A 24699-nucleotide genomic window follows, 5' to 3' on the forward strand; every position below is an offset into this window, starting at 1 on the left:
GATCTATTCTGAGTCTCAGCAGAGAAACAGATTTCCCTCTTTTGTGGGATAACCTAGAGCATAGGTTATTAATAATGTATTATCAGGTCCGGAATAACCTAACTCCTTTACAATTCAACGGGGTGTTCGGATGTCGACTTTGATGACTTTGGCTCATCTGGCTACATATACGGGGGAACAGTTGTAGATCATGGGGACGGTGCGGAGCCCTGTTGTTTATAGTCATCAATCGGTCCAACTCCCTCGTCCCGAACCTGGGGGTGGTACTGCCCCTCTTCATCTCTTTTTGAACAAACACCAGGACTGGCTCTGAGGTACGGCCCAAGAGGCGGCTTTTTGCCGTATCAAATGGCAGCTATCCCCATCTGGCTTCTGGTATTACTGGGTTACAAGGATAGGGTGGAGGTGTGGGCTTAGGTAGGGTGCTCTTTCCAAGTATCGGTGCAGACATGATGGGCCAAATGGCGTTCTTCTCTACTGTAGGGATTCTATGATCACTCTTGCTATTAGACTTGCACCCAGGGTGACGAAGGTGAAGATGTTAGCATGGAGCTCTGTATGGTGGCCAGGGGTCGATGCAGACATCGAGGATCTGCTTCATCAATGCCCCATCTGCCAGGAACAACAGCAGCTCCCTGCCGCTGCACGTCACCACCCTTGGGAATAACCAGGCCACCCCTGGGCTTGGGTCCACGTGGATGTCGCTGCCCATTCATGGGGACAATGTTTCTGCTGTTAGTGGACACCCATTCCAAATGGTTAGAGGTCCATCGGAGGGCGACCATAACCGAGGTTGGAGAAGATGCATCTTTCTTTCTCCACGCATGGCACCACTGAGGTCCTTGTGTCAGAACAATGGGGCTTCCTTCATGAGGACAGACTTTTTGACTTTTCTTTTTCTTTATATTTAGAGTACCCAATTAATTTTTTCCAATTAAGGGGCAACTTAGCGTGGCCAATCCACCTAGCCTGCACATCTTTGGGTTCTGGGGGCGAAACCTACGTAAACACGGGAAGAATGTGCAAACGCCATATGGACAGTGACCCAGAGCCAGGATTGAACCTGGGAACTCGGCGCTGTGAGACAGCAGGGCTAATCCACTGCGCCGAAATGTTGCCCTTTTCGATATTTCTTAAGACCAATGACACCCGGCACATGCGGACAGACCCCTATCACCCGGTGTTCAATGTGTTGCCGGAGAAGGCCGTCCAATCCTGAAAAGAAGCTCTCCGCAAGCAGGAGATAGACGCATGGGACATGTCCTTGGCTAGATTACTGTCTATGTACAAGACCTCACCACATACCATAACAGGTGCTGCTCCTACTGAGTTGCTAATGGGCCGGTGACTCCGCACTTCCTTGGATTTGTTATTTCCGGATAGTGAGGAAAAGATGCACTGTGCCCTGGATCAGCAGGTGTGTAGACCTGCTCCTCATTATCCGCCCCTTTGTTTTAACCCGGTGATGAAATTTGTTCAAACTTCTGCCCTCGGTGCCCGTTGACGCTCCAGGACTGTACTTCGGGAGACTGGTCTGTTGTCCAATGGGTTTTGGTTGGAAACGAGCGCTTACGGCAGCATTTGGATCACCTACAGGCATCACGATCACCTTCATGTCCACAACCCATCATGTGTGCCTCATTCTGGAGGATCCAGGCCCAAGGACCAGCAGTCCTGCAGGACCACCGCGTGCCCGCTCCACGGACTGCCTGCAAGCAATGATCATTTCCGATTCCGAAATGGAAGTGGAACTCCTAAAGTATCCGCTGGGGCGCTGGACGCAGAAGAAGCACCTGCCACGGTCCTGCCACAACGTTCCAGTCGAAAACAACGTTCTCCAGCAAGGTATACTCTACCAAGGCTGACACCCCTGTATTCTGATGTTCCACCTGCACCAAAGTGGGTTCCTCTCCCTCAGCCTCTCCTTGTCGACGGTTAATGGACGGTCCTTCGGACTTTGCTGCGGAGGTAGATCATAACATAGGCCCTGCCGAAGCCTCTGGAGTCAGTGATCTAGTCTTCCCCGAATCCTTAGGGCATACGCGGTCCCCCGCTAATGGGGCAGAGCTACCTCAAACTTCAGGTATAAAACTGGCTGGCCTAGAACCGGCCGACACTCACTCAGTCGGGAAGCAATTGCTTGGACTCTCTCCTGTACTTGGAAATAAACCTCTTTGTTAATCTTGCAACACAGTGTGGACCCCTTCCTTTCGGCAGACATCACAGAATGATCCAGCAAGTCACTCAGTTGTTTCCAAAGAAAGACAATAAAAAGGAATGAAAGCGGATGGACCACCTGACATTGATTGAGGCACCCGAAACGACAATGGCAAAGCCTGCCCCTGCAAAGTCCTCCTTATTAACATCTGGGGACCACTGTCAAAATTGGTAAAGCTGTCTCACGTACTGGTCACACTCATGGAATCATATCTGACATACCAGGTCATTTATTCTATGCTGCAGAGGTGGTGGGCACGGTGGTTTACAGCTGAGAAGGAATTGCCCTGGGAGTTCTCAACATCGACCCTGGAGCCTTGGAACTCTCATGGCACCAGGTCAAACATGGGAAAGGAAACCTCCTGTTGATTGCCCCGTATTGTCCATGGTGATGAATCAGTCCTCCTTCATGTTGAACACAACTTGGAAGAGGCACTGAGGGTGGCAAGGGCACAGAATGTACTCTGAGTCAGGGATTTCAATGTCCATCACCAGGTGTGGCACAGGGCCACAAGCATAGATCCAGCTGGCCAGGTCCTAAAGGACATAACTGCTAGACTGGGTCTAAAACACGTGGTGATGGAACCAACAAGAGGGAAAAACAGACTTGACCTCATCCTCACCAGCCTGCCACAAATACATCTGTCCATGACAGTATTGGTGTGAGTGACCACTATACAGTCCTTGTGGCGACAACGTCCCATCTTCACAGTCAATATCCCTTCACTGTGCTGTGTGGCACGACCACCATGCTAAATGGGATAGATTCAAAACAGATTTGACAACTCAAGACTGGCATCCACGAGGCACTGTGGACCATCAGCAGCAGCAGCAGAATTGTACTTAACCACAATATGTAACTTCATGGCCCGGCATATCCCCCATTCTATCATTACCATCAAGCTAGGCGATCAACTGCTGTTAAATGAAGAGTGCAAGAGAGCATGCCAGGAGCAATGTCTAGCATACCTAAAAATGATGTGTCAACCTGGTGAAGTGTTATGGGTCAGGGTTTAGAGAATCACAAAGTGTATCATGGAGTTCACCTGACTCACAACTTTTAATAGATTGTGGTTGTGAAAGTGTACAAACTCAGCAATAGCATGATGGGAAAAATAGCCAACTTATGTAACCAAGTGTAAGACAGCTGTGTCAGCTAAGAGCCAAGATCAGACGCTGACAAACTAGACAAAGCTAAGAATCCACATAATTGTATCATACAAGGCCAGAAGAGGGAAAATAGTGCCTGACCTTAGTAAAACCTGATAACAAAGTCCCAATAACACAACCTCCTCATGACCTAGGTCCATCTGCGTCAAGGCATCATGAGGGCAGAGGTGAAAAACAAAATAGGACCACGTCTTAAATCCTCTAAAGACAAAATACTGCAAATAAGCCGAGTCAGGGTCTTTCCATGACAACATGTTTGATCAGAAGTTATGACTGTATTGACATTTTTGAACAAGGTCTGTTTTTGTAAAATGATACAGCTTTTGTATAAATATTGAACGTTTTCTCCATGTCTTTGCGAGCTTGAGAAATAATGAGCAGGTTTACCTTAACAGCTCTCTCTCTCTCTAACCTGTAGCCATCTGCATGCAGACTTTGGTCAATAAAGACTAAGTTATTTATTTCGAAACAGAGTTGTAAAGTTGTTTTCTTCACAGTCTTGGAGTAGGAAAGATTTTAAAAGACGACAGGTTATGGGGAACACACCATAAGAACATACTTGGGTGTGATGCAACAGAAATCTACAGTACTTGTAAATTAAAATAATGTTTATTTAAGAAACCAGTTAACACTTTATAAACCCACAATAAACATCTTAACAACTATCAACACCAATAAATCCCCCCCAAAATACAGTACTCTCTAAGTAACTCTTAATCTTTCCTTGCAACATCCATAAGACAAAAATAACCCTTTTTACAGAAAGCCATCAGGTTTAACTTCACTACTGAGAACAGTTATCACTTTGAAATCACCAAATGAACATTCATAAGCTTGTAGAGATTCATACACATCTTGTTGTGGCTGCAGCTGCTCCAAATCTAAAACAAAACTAAACACACCCTGTAGCTGCGAGCCCAAAGTGAAAGTAAAAGCAGACAGACAGCCCAGCTCCACCCACACTCTGACATCACTGATAAACTCCCGTTTCTTAAAGGTACAGCCACTACAGCTATTTTATAACCCCCCATTTCTTAAAGGTACTCTCACATGATACCTCTCCCCAAGAAAAAAAACCCCCATCAACTTCAAGATGGTTTCATTTTTCACCTTTTCACTTTCGTTTAAGAAATATGGACAGTGAATATACATTTCTTTTTTAACAAAACAAAACACGCAAACATTTATAATAACATAGTCCATTTTAGTTCTTCTTCCTCCACCAAACCTGTTTCTGTTCATCACATTCGTGACAAAGCATCGGCTAACACGTTTTCTTGTCCTGCCACATGTACTAATTTTTAAATGAAATGGCTGCAACAATAAACTCCATCAAAACAGTCTTGCATTGTTATTCCGGAGTTGCTCCAAAAACGTCAATGGATAATGATCAGTATATATACAATGGAGTCAGACGGATTGCTGGTCACATAAATGTGAAAATGTTGCAAAGCCAGCACCAAACACAAGTCTCCTTCTCAATCGTTGTATACGTTTTCTGGTGAGAATTCAATTTCTTTGAAAAATAACCAATAGGTCTCTCTAATCCTTCACATCGTCTTGTAGAAGCACCGCACCTACGCCCACATCACTCGTATCAACAGCCACTTTGAATGGTTTGGTATAATTTGGGATGGCTAACACAGGAGCAGTGGCCAACACAGTCTTCAGGCAGTCAAATGCCTGTTGACACTCCACTGACCAATTAAACTTGCTATGTTTCTTTAGCACGTCGGTCAGTGCAGCAACCACACTACCAAAATTTGGCACAAATTTCCTGTAAATTCCACTCATGCCAAGAGATCGCATTATTTCCCTTCGTGTCGAGGGTATTGGAAACTCCCAAATAACTTTTGTTTGCACATCCCGTGGGACCATTCGACTCTGTCCGATTGTATTGCCAAGGAAAGTGACTTGGGCTTTTCCAAATTCACTTTTGGCTAGGTTTACCACCAAACCCGCCTCCTGAAGTCGATCGAATAACTCCATCGGATGTTTTAAATGTTCTTTCCATGTCTGGCTGAAAATTACCAGATTGTCGATGTATACCGCACGATTGGGTAGTCCTGAAACAACTTTGTTAGTTAACTGTTGAAATGTGGCTGGGGTGTTTTTCATGATAAATGGCATAACTTTGAATTGGGAGATACAATCTGGAGTCACAAAAGCTGTAATCTCCTACGCCCTTTCGGATAAAGACCATAAGACCAGAAGGCCATAAGACATAGGAGCGGACGTAAGGCCATTCGGCCCATCCAGTCCACTCCAGCATTTAATCATGGCTGATTTCAACTCCATTTACCCGCTCTCTCTCCATAGCCCTTAATTCCTCGAGAAATCAAGAATTTATCAACTTCTGTCGTAAAGACACTCAACGTCCCGGCCTCCACCGCCCTCTGTGGCAATGAATTCCACAGACCCACCACTCTCTGGCTGAAGAAATTTCGCCTCATCTCTGTTCTAAAGTGACTCCCTTTTATTCTAAGGCTGTGCCCCCGGGTCCTAGTCGCCCCAGCTAATGGAAACAACTTCCCTACGTCCACCCTATCTAAGCCATTCATTATCTTGTAAGTTTCTATTAGATCTCCCCTTAACCTCCGAAACTCCAATGAATATAATCCCAGGATCCTCAGACGTTCATCGTATGTTAGGCCTACCATTCCTGGGATCATCCGTGTGAATCTCCGCTGGACCCGCTCCAGTGCCAGTATGTCCTTCCTGAGGTGTGGGGCCCAAAATTGCTCACAGTATTCTAAATGGGGCCTAACTAATGCTTTATAAAGCTTCAGAAGTACATCCCTGCTTTTATATTCCAAGCCTCTTGAGATAAATGACAACATTGCATTTGCTTTCTTAATTACGGACTCAACCTGCAAGTTTACCTTTAGAGAATCCTGGACTAGGACTCCCAAGTCCCTTTGCACTTCAGCATTATGAATTTTGTCACCGTTTAGAAAATAGTCCATGCCTCTATTCTTTTTTCCAAAGTGCAAGACCTCTCACATGCCCACGTTGAATTTCATCAGCCATTTCTTGGACCACTCTCCTAAACTGTCTAAATCTTTCTGCAGCCTCCCCACCTCCTCCATACTACCTGCCCCTCCACCTATCTTTGTATCATCGGCAAACTTAGCCAGAATGCCCCCAGTCCCGTCATCTAGATCGTTAATATATAAAGAGAACAGCTGTGGCCCCAACACTGAATCCTGCGGGACACCACTCGTCACTGGTTGCCTTTCCGAAAAAGAAGCTTTTATCCCAACTCTCTGCCTTCTGCCTGACAGCCAATCGTCAATCCATGTTAGTACCTTGCCTCGAATACCATGGGCCCTTATTTTACTCAGCAGTCTCCCGTGAGGCACCTTATCAAAGGCCTTTTGGAAGTCAAGATAGATAACATCCATTGGCTCTCCTTGGTCTAACCTATTTGTTATCTCTTCAAAGAACTCTAACAGGTTTGTCAGGCACGACCTCCCCTTACTAAATCCATGTTGACTTGTCCTAATCCGACCCTGCACTTCCAAGAATTTAGAAATCTCATCCTTAACAATGGATTCTAGAATCTTGCCAGCAACCGAGGTTAGGCTAATTAGCCTATAATTTTCCATCTTTTTCCTTGTTCCCTTCTTGAACAGGAGGGTTACAACAGCGATTTTCCAATCCTCTGGGACTTTCCCTGACTCCAGTGACTTTTGAAAGATCATAACTAACGCCTCCACTATTTTTTAAATGTATTTAAAGAAACTTTTACTATCATTCCTAATGTTACTGGCTTGCCTACCTTCATAATTGATCCTCTCTTTCCTTACTTCTCTCTTTGTTATCCTCTGTTTGTTTTTGTAGCCTTCCCAATCTTCTGACTTCCCACTACTCTTTGCCACATTATATACTTTCTCTTTTGCTTTGATGTATTCCCTAACTTCCTTTGTCAGCCATGGCTGCCTAATCCCCCCTCTGACAACCTTTCTTTTCTTTGGGATGAACCTTTGTACTGTGTCCTCAATTACTCCCAGGAACTCCTGCCATTACTGTTCTACTGTCTTTCCCACTAGGCTCTGCTCCCAGTCGATTTTCATCAGTTCCTCCCTCATGCCCCTGTAGTTACCTTTATTTAACTGTAACACCTTTACATCTGATTCTACCTTCTTTCTTTCAAATTGGAGATTGAATTCTACCACATTATGATCACTGCCTCCTAAGTATTCCCTTACTTTAAGATCTTTAATCAAGCCTGGCTCATTACATAACACTAAGTCCAGAATGGCCTGTCCCCTCGTGGGCTCCATCACAAGCTGTTCCAAAAAGCCCTCCTGTAAACAATCAATGAATTCCCTTTCCTTGGGTCCACTGGCAGCATTATTTTCCCAGTCCACCTGTATATTGAAGTCCCCCATGATCACTGTGACCTTGCCTTTCTGACATGCACTTTCTATTTCGTGGTGCATTTTGTGCCCCTAGTCCTGACCACTGTTAGGAGGCCTGTACATAACTCCCATTATGTTTTTTTTGCATTTGTGGTTCCTCACTCTACCCACACAGACTCCACATCATCTGACCCTATGTCGTTTAGTGCTATTGATTTAATTTCATTCCTAATTAACAAGGCAACCCTGTCCCCTCTGCCCACCTCTCTGTCTTTTGATAGGTTGTGAATCCCTGGACGTTTAAATGCCAGTCCTGAACCCCCTGCAACCACGTCTCTGTGATGCCTACCACATCATACCTGCCAGTCACAATCTAGGCCACAAGCTCATCTACCTTGTTCCGTACACTGCGCGCATTTAAATATAGCACCTTTAATTCTCTATTGACCATCCCTTTTTGTTTTCTTAGTGTGATGGACCTTGGTTTACTGAGCCTTTCCATACACTGTGTCATATTTTGTGGGATGGGGACTATCGTAACCTCTCCTGAGTTCTGTCTTTTCGTGCTTTTTTGTATTCCTAAGCAGCTTCTCATTGATTACTTCACCTCTTGGTTCCCTGACTTTCCCTTCCCCCCCAGCTCTAGTTTAAAGTCCTATTGACCACCCTATTTACTCTTTTCGCCAGAACACTGGTCCCAGCTCGGTTCAGGTGGAGACCATCCCAACGGTATAGGTCCCCCCTGTCCCAAAACTGATGCCAGTGTCCCATGAAAAGGAACCCTTCTTTCCCACACCACTCTTTCAGCCACGTGTTAACTTCCCTTATTCTTGCCTCCCTATGCCAATTTGCACGTGGCCCGGGCAGTAATCCGGAGATTATGACCCTTGAGGACCTGTTTTTAAATTTGAATCCTAGCTCTTTATAATCTCGAAACAGGTCCTCTTTTCTAGACTTGCCCATGTTGTTGGTACCGACATGGACCACAACAACTGGATCCTCCCCCTCCCTCTCCAGTATCCTTTCAAGCCGGTCAGAGATGTCCCGCACCCTAGCACCGGGCAGGCAACATACCATGTGGGACTCTTTATCCTGCTCACAAAGGATACTATCTATCCCCCTGATAATAGAATCCCCTACAACTACAACTTGCCTATTTACTCCCTCCCCTTGAATGGCCTGCTGAACCATGGTGCCTTGGTCAGCTGACTCATCCTTCCTGCAGCCCTGTTCGCCATCCACACAGGGAGCAAGTGCCTCATACCTGTTGGACCGGGTCAAGGGCTGAGGCTCCTGAGTTCCTGACTGCTGGTTCCCTTTACCTGCCTGACTTGCAGTCACACCCTGCTGTCCCTGGCCACTGGCGGGATTTAAACTACTTACTCTGATAGGTGTGACTGCCGCCTGAAACACAGTGTCCAGGTAAGTCTCCCACACCGGATGTGCCTCAGTGTTTGACGCTCAGACTCCAGTTCATCAACTCTGAGGAGCTCTTCGAGCAGCCAACACTTACTGCAGATGTGGTCGCTGCAGCTCTCAATGGGATCTGCCAGCTCCCACATCAAGCAGCTCAAGTACATCACCTGACCAGCCATCACTAATTAATTCATTAGTTTGATTTAAGTTTACGAGTTTAGCTGTGTTTTTTTTTTAATTGGGTACCTGCCAGTAACCTTTAAGTAAATCTAATTTGGAAATAAAAGCTGATTGTCCCACTTTCTGCCTACAATCCTCCAAATGTGGGATAGGAAAAGAGTCCATTCTTGTAACTGCATTAACCTTTTTATAGTCCACACACAATCATTGGCTGCCATCCGGTTTTGGTACCATCACTATGGGTGAGCTCCATTGGCTGCAACCCACTTCAATTATGCCATTTCTAAGCAACCTTTCAATCTCCTTGTTAACCTGTGACAATTTTAAAGGGTTAAGTCTGTATGGATGTTGTTTAATTGGAACAGCATTTCCCACATCAACATCATGTATAGCCATTTTGGTACTTCCCCATTTATCTCCACAAACTTGCCCATGTGATAACAATAACACTTTCAGGTCAGTCTGTTTTTCCTCTGGAAGGTAACACAAAATTTATCCCAATTTTTAAGAACATCCTCGTTTTCCAATTTAATTTGAGGTATGTCAAATTCAAAGTCATCTGGATTTGGTTCGTCACTTTGAGTGAGAATCATTAAATTCTCCTCCTTTTCCTTTCCTTCCCTTTCAAATGACCTTTTAAACATATTCACATGACACACTCGGTGAGTCTTCCTTCTATCTGGCGTTTTTACCACATAATTCACCTCACTTAATTTCCTTTCAACGTGATAAGGTCCACAAAACTTTGCTTTTAAAGGTTCACCTACCACTGGTAACAATACTAAAACTTTATCGCCACTGGCAAAACTACGAACTTTGGATTTCTTGTCTGCTACCCGTTTCATCACATTTTGTGCAACTTTTAAATGTTGTCTAGCCAATTCCCCTGCTCTATTTAATCGTTCCCTAAAATTTGACAAGTAATCCAATAATGTAAGTTCCGATTTCTCACTCACCAATTTTTCCTGAATCAATTTAAGTGGTCCTCTTACCTCATGACCAAACATTAGTTCAAAAGGACTGAATTTGGTTGACTCATTAGGTGCATCCCTAATTACAAACAGTACGAATGGAATTACTTTATCCCAATCCTCTGGATAATCGTGACAATAAGCCCTCAACATTGTCTTTAATGTCTGATGCCACCTTTCTAATGCTCCCTGCAATTCTGGATGGTACGCTGTTGATTTAAATTATTTTATTCCTAAGCTATCTATAACTTCTTTGAATAACCTTGAGGTAAAATTTGATCCTTCATCCGCTTGTGGGTAGTCCATATCTAGTAAAGAATTTAAGTAACTCCTCCACAATCGTTTTAGCTGTAAGATTACGTACTGAGGTCGGGGGTGAGGGCTACCTGGAGGGGGACAGATGGCGGCGCGGCGCATGGGCGGGGGGCGGGCCCAGAAAGGAGGATGGCTGATCGGTGTGGGGGGGGGCAGGTGGGGAGGTGCGGTGCCCCCCAACCAGGCTGATCACCTGGAACGCTATAGGGCTGAACGGGCCATGTATTCGCGCACCTAAGGGCTGAGAAGGCAGACGTGGTGATGTTGCAGGAGACACACCTGAGAGTGGCAGATCAAGTTAGACTGAGGAAGAGCTGGGTCAGTCAGGTCTTCCATTCGGGGCTGGATACCAAGACGAGAGGGGTGGCGATTTTAATTAATAAGCAGGAGCAATTCCAGGCGAGCAGTATAGTTTCGGATGGGGGGGTGGGCATTATGTTATGGTGAGTGGTAAGCTGGAATGGAGGAAGGTGGTGTTGGTTAATGTCTATGGGCCGAACTGGGACGATGTTGAATTCATCAAGAGGGTGCTGGGGAAGATACCGGATCTGGACTCGCACAAGCTGGTGATGGGACGGGATTTTAATACAGTCATCGACCCCGGCCTGGACCGGTCGTGCTTGAAAACGGGGAGGGTGCCAGCAATGGCAAAGGAGCCGATAGGGTTCATGGAGCAGATGGGGGGGATTGACCCATGGAGGTTTAGGCAGCCGACGGCTAGGGAGTTTTCTTTCTACTCGCATCTACATAAAGTGTATTCCCAGATCGATTTTTTCATTTTGAGTCGGGATCCGCTGGCGGGGGCGGTGGACACGGGGTACTCGGCCATCACTATTTCGGACCATGCCCCACACTGGGTGGAACTGCAGGCCAGTGAGGAGAGCTTGCAACGCCCGCAGTGGCGATTGGACGTGGGCTTGTTAGTGGACGAGGCGGTGTGCGAGAGAGTAGGGAAGTGCATGCAGGACTACCTGCAGGTCAACGACACAGGGGAAGTCTCAGCAGCGGTGGTCTGGGAGGCGCTGAAGGCATTGGTGAGAGGGGAGTTGATTTCAATCCGAGTTCATAGGGACAGGACAGACAGGGCAGAGACGAACCGACTGATCAAGGAGATCCTACGGGTAGACAGGAGGTATGCGATGACCCCAGGGGCGGAACTGTTAAGGGAGCGCCGGAGGCTGCAGGCTGAGTTTGGCGTACTGTCCACGGGCAAGGCAGTGGAGCAGCTTTGAAAGGCGAGGGGGACGTTGCATGAATATGGAGAGAAGGCCAGCAGAATGTTGGCACAGCAGTTGAGGAAGAGGGAGGCTGCCAGGGGAATTGATCAGGTGCTCGGCGGAGATGGGAACCTGGTAGGGGACTCGGCTAGTCAAAATAGGGCATTTAGGGATTTATAGCGGACTCTATCGCTCGGAACCCCCCTACAGGCCCCGAGGAGATGAAACGCTTTCTGGACGGTTTGACTTTCCCAAGGGTGGGTAGGGAGCTGGTGGGCGAGTTGGGGTCGAAGAAATATCTGAGGGCTTGAAAGCGATGCAGTCAGGTAAGCTTCGGGGCCAGACGGGTTCCCGGTGGAATATTATAAGAAATTTTCGGGGATATTAGGGCCGTTGCTGGTTAAGGTTTTTAACGAGGCGAGGGATAGAGGGGTGCTGCCCCCGATGATGTCACAGGCCACCATCTCATTAATAATGAAGCAAGACAAGAACCCAGAGCTATGTGGGTCCTATAGGCCAACCTCGTTGCTTAATGTGGACGCTAAGTTGCTGGCCAAGGTGTTGGCCTCCAGGATTGAAGATTGTGTGCTGGAGGTGATTATGGAGGACCAAACCGGATTTGGCAAGGCTAGGCAGCTGGTAGCCAATACAAGAAGGCTGCTTAATGTGATTATGATGCCCCCGGAGAGAAGGGAAGTTGAGGTAGTTGTGGCCATGGATGCTGAGAAGGCGTTTGACCGGGTAGAGTGGGACTATCTATGGGAGGTGCTGGGACGGTTTGGGTTTGGTAGGGGCTTTATCGACTGGGTCAGGCTGTTGTACCAGGCCCCGGAAGCCAGTGTAAGGACGAATAAGACGACCTCGGACTATTTTAGGCTGCACCGGGGGACAAGACAGGGATGTCCCCTCTCCCCACTGCTGTTTGCGTTAGCCATAGAGCCGCTGACAATTGCTCTGAGAGCTTCTAGGGGCTGGAAAGGGCTGGTTAGGGGGGCGGGTGGAGCATAGGGTATCACTGTATGCAGATGACTTACTCCTATATGTAGCAGATCCAGGGGCAGGGATGAGGGAGATTATGGCGATTCTGGGGGAATTCGGCCGGTTTTTGGGATACAAATTGAATATGACGAAGGGTGAAATGTTTGTAATCCAGGCAAGAGGTCAGGATGGTCAGCTGGGGGAGTTACCGTTCAGGTTAGTGGGAGACAATTTTAGATATCTGGGGATACTATTGGCGCGCGACTGGGGCCAGTTACACAAGTTGAACTTGTCCCGGCTGGTTGAGCAGATGAGGGGTGTGTTTCGGAGATGGGATGCGCTCCCGCTGTCACTGGCGGAGAGGGTGCAGTCAGTTAAGATGACGATATTGCCGAGATTTTTATTTGTGTTCCAATGCCTCCCAATTTTCATCCCGCGGTCCTTGTTCAGAGGATCAACAAAATTATTTTGGGCTTTGTTTGGGCGAGTAAGTCCCCACAGGTGAAGAAGGTGATGCTCGAGAGGAATCGGGGGGAGGGGGGGGCTTGCCCTGCCAAATTTTAATAATTATTACTGGGCGGACAATATTGCGATGATAAGGAAGTGGATAGTGGGGACGGGGGCGGCTTGGGAGCGGATGGAGGCAGCCTCATGCAGGGGCACCAGCTTGGGGGCGCTGATAACGGCACCTTTGCCGCTCCCGCCGGCGAGATATTCTACCAGTCCCGTGGTAGTGGCGGCCCTGAGGATCTGGAGTCAGTGGAGGAAGTACATTGGTGCAGTGGATGCATCGGTTTGGTCCCCAATATGTGACAACCATCGGTTCGCTCCTGGGAGCCTAGATGGTGGATTTCGGGCATGGCAAAGGGCGGGAATTGAGAAGATGGGGACCTGTTTCTGGAAGGGAGCTTCCCCAGCTGGAAGTTCGGGTTGACAGCAGGGAATGATTTTAGATATCTTCAGGTGAGGGACTTTCTGTGTAGGCAGGTATCATCCTTCCCACTACTGCCACTAAGAGGGATTCAAGATAGGGTAGTGTCTAGGAGATGGGTGGGGGAGGGGAGCGTCTCAGACATCTACAAAGAATTACTGGGGGCAGAGGAGATGCATATAGAAGAGCTGAAGCGTAAGTCGAAGGAGGAACTGGGAGGTGAGATGGAAGACGGCCTATGGGCGGAGGCGCTGAGCAGGGTCAATGCGACCACTACATGCGCAAGGCTCAGCTTGATCCAATTTAAGGTGGTGCACCCGGCGCACATGACAGCGGCCCGGATGAATAGATTTTTTGCGGTGGAAGACAAGTGATTCAGGTGTGCGGGTGGACCAGCGAACCATATCCACATGTTCTGGGCATGCCCAAAAATTAGGGGATATTGGCAGGGGTTCGCGGATGTCATGTTCAGGGTATTGAAGACGAGGGTGGAAATGAGTCCAGGGTAGCGATCTTTGGGGTGTTGGAAGACCCGGGTGTTCAGGAGGAGAGCGAGGCCGATGTTCTGGCCTTTTCCTCCTTGGTAGCCCAGCGACGGATATTACTGGCTTGGAGGGAGTCTAGGCCCCCGAAGTCAGAGGCCTGGTTAACCGACATGGCGAGCTTTCTCAGCCTGGAAAAGATCAAGTTCGCCTTGAGAGGGTCAGTGTCAGGGTTCGCCTGGAGGTGGCAACCATTCATTGACTTCTTTGCGGATAATTAATCGTCAGTGGGTGGGGGAGGGAGGGCGGGCGGGTTAAGGTTGTATAGAGTAGGGGGTTAAATAGGCGGACCTTGGAGGGACGAATGTCGGCGGTTGCTTTTCGATTACTGTTCTTTGTGCTCTATTGTTTTTGCACTGTGGTTGTTTGTTATGCCATAAATACCTCATTAAAAATTGTTTGTTAAAAAAAAATAGATTATGTACTGGAATGGCCTCTGGAAACCTGGTAGATATATCCATTATTGTCAAAAGATATTGATTCCCACTTTTCATTTTAGGAAGCAATCCTACGCAATCAATTAATATCATTGTAAAAGGTTCCTCGAATTCTGGAATGGGTATTAAGGGCGCTGATTTTATCACTGATTGAGGTTCCCCTGTCACTTGACATGTGTGGCATGATCGACAAAATTTAATAACTACATCTTTATGTAATCCAGGCCATTTTAAATGTTTCGGGATTTTAGCTTGAGTTTTCCTTATTCTCAAATGACCTCCCACTGGTATCTCATGTGCAATTCGCAACACCTCCTTTCTGTGCCCTACCGGCAATACTACTTGATGAGCTTTTGCCCACTTTTCATCCGCCTGCATATGTAAAGGTCTCCATTTTCTCATCAAGACATCATTTTTACGGTAATAACATTCTGGTATACACTCAGATTCCTCTTCCGTGTATGCTTTCTGATACATCCGTTTTATTTCTATATCTTTCTGTTGTAACTCCACCAATTTTCCTGAACTAAAAATATCCGCCTCATCCTCCAACTGTTCTTTTTAAACCATCTGATCAAACATTTTTCTGATAATTGCACTTCAGCTTCACCTTACCTCTTTGATTTCTCCTCTTGTCTTAACCTGTGACTTTGTGACCTTGTTACTACACAATCCGGAAAAATCCCAGGACACCTGTCCTTCAATACTTCAGTTGTCTGATTTTCCACTGGCTTATCACCAAGTAGGCATCACTCCCACCTGCGATCCAGTTATATCATTACCCAAGATAAACTGTATTCCTGGACAAGATAGTTTCTCTATTACTCCTACTACCACTTCACAACTCTTTACTGGACTTTCCAAACTTACCTTATATAATGGAACACTACTCTTCTCACCCTGAAGTCCACATATTACCACCTTTTCTGGCAACATTCTTCCCAAACTACATAACTCCTCGTCTCTTACCATTAAAGATTGATTAGCTCCCGTAGCTCTTAAAATTGTGACTTCCTTACGTGCTTCTTCTGGTACACATGAGTAAACTTTACCCACACAAGTAAATTCTTTAAAGACATCTGGCACCTTCTTATCAATCACCTCTTGAACGGGCTGTACAATCGTTTGCACCTCCTTCGCTTCCCTTGGGCTTTCTTTTCCCACTTAAACAAACCCACTGTCTTATCCTGTTTTCCCACATCAGCCTTCCCAGTGCTTTTCTTCCACCAAAACTGTGACTTTACATGGCCTAGTTTATTACAGTGAAAACATTTGAAACTTTTCATTTCTTTTCCACCCTCCTGGATTTATTTTTAAATCTGAGGTACACTCTCCTTATTATCTCCCATCAGATCACCTTTCATAAATTTACAGTGCAGAAGGAGGCCATTCAGCCCATCGAGTCTGCACCGGCTCTTTGAAAGAGCACCCTACCCAAGGTCAACACCTCCACCCTATCCCCATAAACCAGTAACCCCACCCAACACTAAGGGCAATTATGGACACTAAGGGCAATTTATCATGGCCAATCCACCTAACCTGCACATCTTTGGACTGTGGGAGGAAACCGGAGCACCCGGAGGAAACCCACGCACACACGGGGAGGATGTGCAGACTCCGCAAAGACAGTGACCCAAGCCGGAATCGAACCTGGGACCCTGGAGCTGTGAAGCAATTGTGCTATCCACAATGCTACCGCGCTGCCTTTACCACTTGAATATTTCACTATTTCCCAATTTCTACTCACAGGCTGAAACCGATGTCGGAAACCAAACTTTGGTTTATGAACTAATTCATAATCATCTGCCATTTCTGCTGCTCACCTCACACTTTTAACCCTCTGCTCTTCCACATGAGTTCTCACTACATCAGGAATTGAATTTTTAAAATCCTCCAAAAGTATAATTTCTCTGAGAGCTTCATACATTTGGTCTATTTTCAAAGCCCTTACCCACCTATCAAAATTACTCTGTTTGATCCTTTCAAACACCATGTATGTTTGACCAAATTCTTTCCTCAAATTTCTAAACCTTTGTCTGTAGGCTTCAGGCACTAGTTTATATGCACCTAAGATGAATTTTTTCACCTCCTCATATGATTCAGCTACCTCCTCCGGTAGTGATGCAAACACTTCACTAGCCCTACGCACCAGCTTTGTTTGAATCAGGAATACCAACATGTCCTGTGGCCAGTTCATTTGTTTAGCCACCTTCTCAAATGAAATGAAAAAGTCTTCTACCTCCTTCTCATCAAACCTTGGCACTGCATGGACATATTTAAATAGATCCCACCAAGCCTTCCACTTTGATGCTCTTTCTCTTTATCCTCATCACTATCCTCAAACTGTACATTTCCCTTTACATCTGCCAATTTTAATTGACTGGCATGTTTCATGGCCATTTTCCGAAGTTCAAACTCTCACTCTCTTTCTTTTTCCACTCTCTCCTCTCTCTTTCTTTTTCCTTGATCTGTATCTCCCTTTCTCTTTCTTTTTGTTTTGCTAGGGCTATTCTTTCTGTTTTCCTTTCTTCGCTCTCTTTTTCTTTTTCCTCTCTATCTTTTTCGTATTCAAGCTGCTTTAATTCTTTCTCATGTTGCATTTGTTTAATTTGTAACGGAATTTTTGCCATTTGCAATGAGTCAGACTGTATCTCAGGCAATTTTAAGTGCTTAGCCACCGCCATAATTACCTCATCTTTTCGCATTTTATCACATAATGTTAACTGCAACGTTTTTGCCAAATCCAAAAGCCTGTTTTTAGTCTCTGTCCGTAAGGTACTGCGTGTGACCGTTTCGACCCAAAAAAACTTCAGAGCCTCTAAGAGCCATTGCCCACAACACACTCCCTACTTAAACTGGAATACCACACCTGAAAAGCAAACACAACATGCTCACCCCTCAATGTCTTTAAGTTCACTAAGCCAATCCAATAGACAGACTTTTATCCCCCTCGAGCTCCCAATTTGTTATTTGCCAGGGTTTAGAGAGCCCCAAAGTGTATCATAGAGTTCACCTGACCCACAACTTTGAATAGATTGTGGTTATGGGGAACACACGGGCCTACTTTATAGGTGTGATGCAACAGAAATCTACAGTGTTTTTAAATTAAAACAAAGTTTATTTATGAAACCAGTTAACACTTTATAACCGTACAGTAAACATCTTAACAAATATCAACACCAATAAATCCCACCCAAAATACAGTACTCTCTAAGTAACTCCTAATCTTTTCTTGCAACATCCACAAGACAAAAAGAACCCTTTTTACAGAAAGACATCAGGTTTAACTTCATTACTGAGAACAGTTACCACTTTGAAATCACCAAATGAACATTCATAAGCTTGCAGAGATTCATACACATCTTGCTGTGACTGCAGCTTCTCCAAATCTAAAACAAAACTAAACACACCCTGTAGCTGCGAGCCCAAAGTGAAAGTAAAAGCAGACAGACAGCCCAGCTCCACCCACACTCTGACATCACTGATAAACACCCATTTCTTAAAGGTACATTTACTACAGCTATTTTATAAACCCCTATTTCTTAAAGGTGCTCTCACATGACAGAAGCAACAATACAGGACTACTTGCATGACAAACAGCATAAGGAGCAAGTAACAGACAGAGGTAAGCAAGTCCACACCAATATCTAAGCTCTGCAGTCCAGCCACATCTAGGCATGAATGGTGGTGGACAATTAAATGACTTACTGGAGGAGAAGGCTACAAAATTACCCCATCCTCAATTATGGGGGAGCCGAGCAAATCAGTGCAAAAGACAACGCTGAAGTATTCGTAACAATCTTCAGCATGATGTGCCTCCTCTGGAGATCCCCATTTTCACAGATCTCAGCCTTCACCCAATTTGATTCACTCCACATGATATTAAGAAACAGCTGAAGGCATTGGATGCTGCAAAGGCTATGGGCCCTGACAATATTCTGCCAATAATGCTGAAGATTTGTGCTTCAGAACTTGTCGCGCCTCTATCCAAGTTGTTCCAGTAAAGTTTCATTGCTCGCATTTAGCCGGCAATGTAGAAAATTGTCCAGGTATGTCCTGTACACAAAACCCTGGACAAATTCAACCCGGCCAATTACTGCCCCATAAGTCTACTCTCGGTCATCAGTAAAGTAATGATGGTCTCATCAATGGTGCTATTAAGCGGTACTTGCTTCGCAATAACCTGCTCACTGATGCTCAATTGGGTTCTGCCAGGGACACTCAGCTCCTGACCTCATTTTAGCGTGATTCAAACATGAGCAAAAGAGCTGATTACAGAGGTGAGGTGAGTTTGACTGCCTTTGACATCAAGGCAGCATTTGACCGAGTGCAGCATTGAGAAGCCTGAGCAAATTGCGAGTCAATGTGAATCAGGGGGAAAACCCTCCACAGGTTGATGTCACATCTGGCACAAAGGAAGATGGCCACGGGTGATGGGAGCCAATCATCTCAGTTCCAGGCCATCAGTGCGTGAGTTCCTCAGGTAGTGTCCTTGGCCTAATCATCCTCAACTGCTTCAAGACCTTCCTTCCAATGTAAGGTCAGAAGTGAGGATATTTGCTGATTACTCCACAAGGTTCAGCACCATTCACACCTCCTCAGATACTGAAGTAATCCATATCGGGAGGACTTAAACTAGTATGGCAGGGGGTGGGAATCAGAATGTTAGCTTAGAAGGTGTAATAACTGAAGGGGAAATAGAGAAGCAAAATAAGAGAACAACATCGCTCTCAGGCAGAGCAAAAAAGATGACAAGTATGAGAACGGAAGTGGTCAATGCAGGATTGAGGGTGTTGTACCTAAATGTGTGCAGTACACGGAACAAGGTAAATGAGCTTGTTGTGCACATTGAAATTGGCCGGTACGATGTTGTGGGCATCTCAGAGATGAGGCTGCAAGGGGATCAGGGCTGGGATCTAAATATCCAAGGATATATGCCCGATCGAAAGTACAGGCAGATGGGCAAAGGGTTGCATTGTTAGTGAGGAATGAAGTTAAATCGATAGAAAGGAGTGATATAGGATCAGAAAGCATAGAATCTCTGTGGGTAGAGTTGAGGAATCGCAAAGATAAAAAGACCCGGATGGGGGTTATGTACAGGCCCCCCAGCAGTTATCAGGGATATGGGGCAGAAAATAAATCAGGAGATAGAAAAAGCATGTAAACAAAGTAAAATTACAATAATCATAGGGGCCTTTAATATGCAGGTGGACTGGGAAAGTGAAGTTGGTAGTGGATCCCAAGGAAAGGAATTTGTGGAATGTCTAAGAGATGTTGTTCTGGAGCAGCTTGTGACAGAGCCTACGAGGCAACAGGCAATTCTGGATTTGGTGATGTGTAATGAGGCAGACTTAATTAGGGACCTTGAGATGAAGGAACCCTTAGGGAGCAGTGACCACAATATGATAGAATTTACCCTGCAGTTTGAGAGGGAGAAGCTGCAATCAGATGCAACGGTGTTACAATTAAAAAGGGTAACTCCAAAGACATGAGGGAGGAACTGGCCAGAATTGATTGGAAAACAAACCTAGCAGGGAAGTCAGTGGAACAGCAATGGCAGGAGTTTTGGGGGGTTATTCGGGAGGCACACCAGAAATTCATCACAAGGAGGAGGAAACTTGCTAAGGGAAGGACAAGGCATCCATGGCTGATGAAGGAAGTCAAGGACAGCAAAAAAGAAAAAGAAAAAGCATACAAAGTGGTGAGGATTAGTGGGAAGCCAGAGGATTGGGAAGCCTTTAAAAATGAGCAGAGGACAAGTAAAAAAGCAATAAGGGGGAGAAGATGAAATATGAGTGCAAGCTAGCTAGTAATAAAAAGGAAAAAAGGAAGAGCTTTTTTCAATAAATAAACGGTAAGAGAGAGGCAAAAATAGATACTGGGCCACTGGTAAATGTGGCTGTAGAAGTAATAATAGGAAACAAAGAAATGGCAGAGGAACTGAATAATTACTTTGCATCAGTCTTCACAGTGGAAAACACCAGTGGGAAGCCAGAGCGCCAGGAGAATCAGGGGGCAGAGGTGAGTGCAGTGACCATTACTAAGGAGAAGGTTTTGGGGAAATTGAAAGGTCTGAAGGTGGATAAATCACTTGGACCGGATGGACTACACCCCAGTTTCTAAAAGAGATAGCTGAGGAGATTGTGGAGGCATTGGTGGAGATCTTTCAGGAACCACTTAAGGCAGCAAAGGTCCCATAGGACTGGAAAGTGACTAATAATACACCGCTGTTTAAGGAGGGAGGGAGGCAGAAGACAGGAAATTATAGGCTGGTTAGCCTGACTTCAGTCATTGGTAAGATTTTAGAGTCTGTTATTAAAGATGAAATCACGGAGTACTTGTAAATGCATGATAAAATAGGACTGAGTCAGCACGGCTTCATCAAGGGGAGGTCATGTCTGCCAAACCTGTTAGAGTTCTTTGAGGAAGTAACAAGGAAGTTAGACAAAGGAGAATCAGTGGATGTGATTTATTTAGATTTCCCGAAGGCCTTTGACAAGGTGTCGCATAGGAGACTGTTAAATAAGTTAAGAGCCCATGGTGTTAAGGGTAAGATCCTAGCATGGAAAGAGGATTGGCTGACTGGCAGAAGGCATTGATTGGGGATACAGGGGTCTTGTACAGGATGGCAGCTGGTGACTAGTGATGTGACTCAGGGGTCGGTGTTGGGACCACAACTTTTCACAATATACATTAATGATCTCGGAGAAGGAACTGAAGGCACTGTTGCTAAGTCTACAGACAATATAAAGATCTGTAGAGGGACAGGTAGTATTGAGGAAGCAGGCGGCTGCAGAAAGACTTGGACAGGTGAGGAGAGTGGGCAAAGAAGTGGCAGATGGAATACAATGTGGAAAAGTGTGAAGTTATGCACTTTGGAAGGAGAAATGGAGGCATAGACTATTTTCTAAATGGGGAGAGGCTGAGGAAATCAGAAGCACAAAGGGACTTGGGAGTTCTTGTTCATAATTCTCTTAAGGTTAACGTGCAGGTTCAGTCGGCAGTTAGGGAGGCAAATGCAATGTTAGCATTCATGTCGAGAGGGCTAGAATACAAGACCAAAGATGTACTTCTAAGGCTATATAAGGCTCTGATCAGACCCCATTTGAAGTATTGTGAGCAGTTTTGGGTCCCGTATCAGAGGAAGGATGTGCTGGCCTTGGATAGGGTCCAGAGGAGGTTCACAAGAATAATCCCTGGAATGAAGAGCTTGTCATATGAGGAACGGTTGAGGACTCTGGGTCTGTACTTGGAGTTTAGAAGGATCTTGTTGAAACTTACAGGATACTGCGAGGCCTGAATAGAGTGGATGTGGAGAGAATATTTCCACTTGCAGGAAAATCTAGAGCAGAGGACACAATCTCAGACTTAACGGACGATCCTTTAAAACAGAGATGAGGAGGAATTTCTTCAGCTGGAGGGTGGTGAATCTGTGGAACTTTTTGCCGCAGAAGGCTGTGGAGGCCAAATCACTGAGTGTCTTTAAGACAGAGATAGATAAGTTCTTGATTAATAAGGGGATCAGGGGTTATGGGGAGAAGGCAGGAGAATGGGGAGGATAAAAGTATCAGCCATGACTGAATGGTGGAGCAGACTTGATGGGCCGAGTGGCCTGATTCTGCTCCTATGTCTTATGGTCTTATGTCCAAATACACAAGACCTGTACAATATCAAGGCTTGGGCTGACAAGTGGCAAGTAGCAATTGTGCCACACAAGTGCCAGGTAATGACAATTTTCAACAAGAGTGGATCTACCATCCAGGAAACAGCAGCCTGGTTGATTAACACCCTTTTCCACAAACAATCACTCACTTCGCCATCGACGAGTAGTGGAAGCAGTGTGTACCATTAACAGATTCACTGCAGGAACTCACCAAGGCTCCTGAGACAGCACCTTCCAAACTCTTTCATTGACAAGGCAAGGTCAGCAGACAAATGGGAACTCCAGGACCTGGAAGCTCTCTGTAAGCCGCTCAGAATCCTGACTTGGAAATATATTGCTGTTTCTTTACTGCCGCTGGGCCAAAATCCTGGAACGACACAATGTCCGTATCCACACCACAGGGTCTGCAGCGGTTCAGAAAGAATGTTCCCCATGGTGGGGGAGTCCAGAACCAGGGGTCATAGCTTGAGGATAAGGGGTAAACCTTTTTGGACTGAGCAGGGGAGAAATGTGAGGGGAGAGTGTGAATCTGTGGAATTCGCTACCACAGAAAGCAATTGAAGCCAAAACGTTGTGTAATTTCAAGAAGGAATTTACTATAGCCCGAGGGGGGGAAGGTGCGATCAGGGTATTGAACTTGATCAGCCATGATCATAATGAATGACAGAGCAGGCTTCTATTTTCTATGTTTAAGAAGGCAGTTCACCACCAGCTTCTGAAGGGCGATTAGGGATGGGTAATAAACCCACCCATACCTCGTAATTTCAACAAAAATTTTTTTTAAAATAAATTTAGAGTACCCAAATATTTTTCTTTCCAATTAAGGGCCAATTTAGCGTGGCCAATTCGCCTACTCTGCGCATTGTTTTGGATTGTGGGGGTGAGACCCACGCCGACACGGCGAGAATGTGCAAACTCCACACGGACAGTGACCGGGATGGAACCCAGGTCCTCGGTGCCGTGAGGCAGCAGTGCTAACCACTGTGCCAATCTGCCGCCCTCAAGTCTCGTAAATGAAAAAAATAAATTGTTGACCCCTTGCACTTTTAAGAGTCCTGCAAGGTGAGCAAAGCCTCTGGCTCTGTTTGTCTGGCTGGTGTTGCCATCGCAAATGAAATGAACTCTTGGGTTCACCTGAATATTACATCTTTGTAAAATTAACTCCAGAACCTTGAATGGGTCATCATGAGTTTTCGGATTGAGAACAGACTGTCTTATATTTAATCAAACACCTATAAAGTTCTGTTTTGCTGAGCTCCTGGTTTGTGTGGATTTACTTGGTGCTGCCTCCTTTAAACCTGCGGCTGTGTCCAAACCTGGAGATGCATTTGACACTGAGTATTCTGAAACGAATGCAAATAACCCGAAATGGGAACATGGAGTCCAAAAATTGACCAAGTAACAACAGAAATACTCAGTGTCCTTGGATATCACCCAAGCCTGAGGGGACAGACCTCTACCCCTTTTAAACAGGAACTGGCTTCTGACTGCGGGACAGTCATTATCTGAAGAGAACCTGTCATAATATACACCAGTATATCATGGTGCAGACACACACTGATGGACACACAGTGGGACCAATCAACATACACAACACCACAGCCAATCACCAGTGACAGCACACGCACTATAAAGACAGGGGGCATCAGAGTTCCCGCTCATTCGAGTAGCAGCTAGCTAGGAGCACAGAGCTCACAGCCTGCAACACAGACATTCACCATGTGCTGAGTGCATCGACTGGTTAGGACAAGGCAAAGGTCTTTGGTTAAAGCTAATATCGTATTAACCCACAGTTTGAGTATGTTTAAGTAGTTAATCATTCAATAAAATAGTGTTGCACTATTTCAAGTGTTGGTGACCTGTATGTGATCCAGAACATCCAATGCATCAGAACCTAATTAACCAGAAACCCAGATAAGTGCCCAAACACTTTTGGACAGAAGTGTTCTCTTCAGCATTTATATCCACTCTGTAAGCATGTGGAAGAATTATTAATTATTTTCCAAACATTGACCAGGGAGAATTGACTTTATCTGAGTTCTCACAGAGTGACCATCAAATAAATCCTCCAGACGACACGGTGAGTAATTTTATCAAAACTTGACAATAAACTGATGTAAAACTCTGTGAGGTGCTGATAATTTGGGGATTTTGGTGGATCGCAGAGTCTCTCTGTGGGGGTCAGGGTGTTTCCAAACTACCAGCTGATTGCTGTTAAATGGAGAACAACATAATGCTTCTGTTGTGGGTCAAAACTGTTCTTTCTGTTCAACATCTGGTCCAATAAAGTTGCAGAAT

At 45.6% G+C, this 24699-nt stretch overlaps 1 protein-coding gene across 1 annotated transcript in view; it reads left to right on the forward strand.

The window, feature by feature from the left end:
- The first annotated feature begins 1544 nt into the window (after positions 1-1544).
- The window catches only part of LOC140418105 (sodium- and chloride-dependent neutral and basic amino acid transporter B(0+)-like), a 271390-nt gene continuing 248235 nt past the window's right edge, over positions 1545-24699 (forward strand). The window contains exon 1 of the mRNA XM_072501524.1: positions 1545-1845. Coding sequence (XP_072357625.1) covers positions 1545-1845 — 301 coding nt within the window. The remainder of the gene's footprint in view (positions 1846-24699) is intronic.

This window comes from Scyliorhinus torazame, chromosome 5, assembly GCF_047496885.1.
Source record: "Scyliorhinus torazame isolate Kashiwa2021f chromosome 5, sScyTor2.1, whole genome shotgun sequence".
Taxonomy (NCBI): Eukaryota; Metazoa; Chordata; class Chondrichthyes; order Carcharhiniformes; family Scyliorhinidae; genus Scyliorhinus; species Scyliorhinus torazame.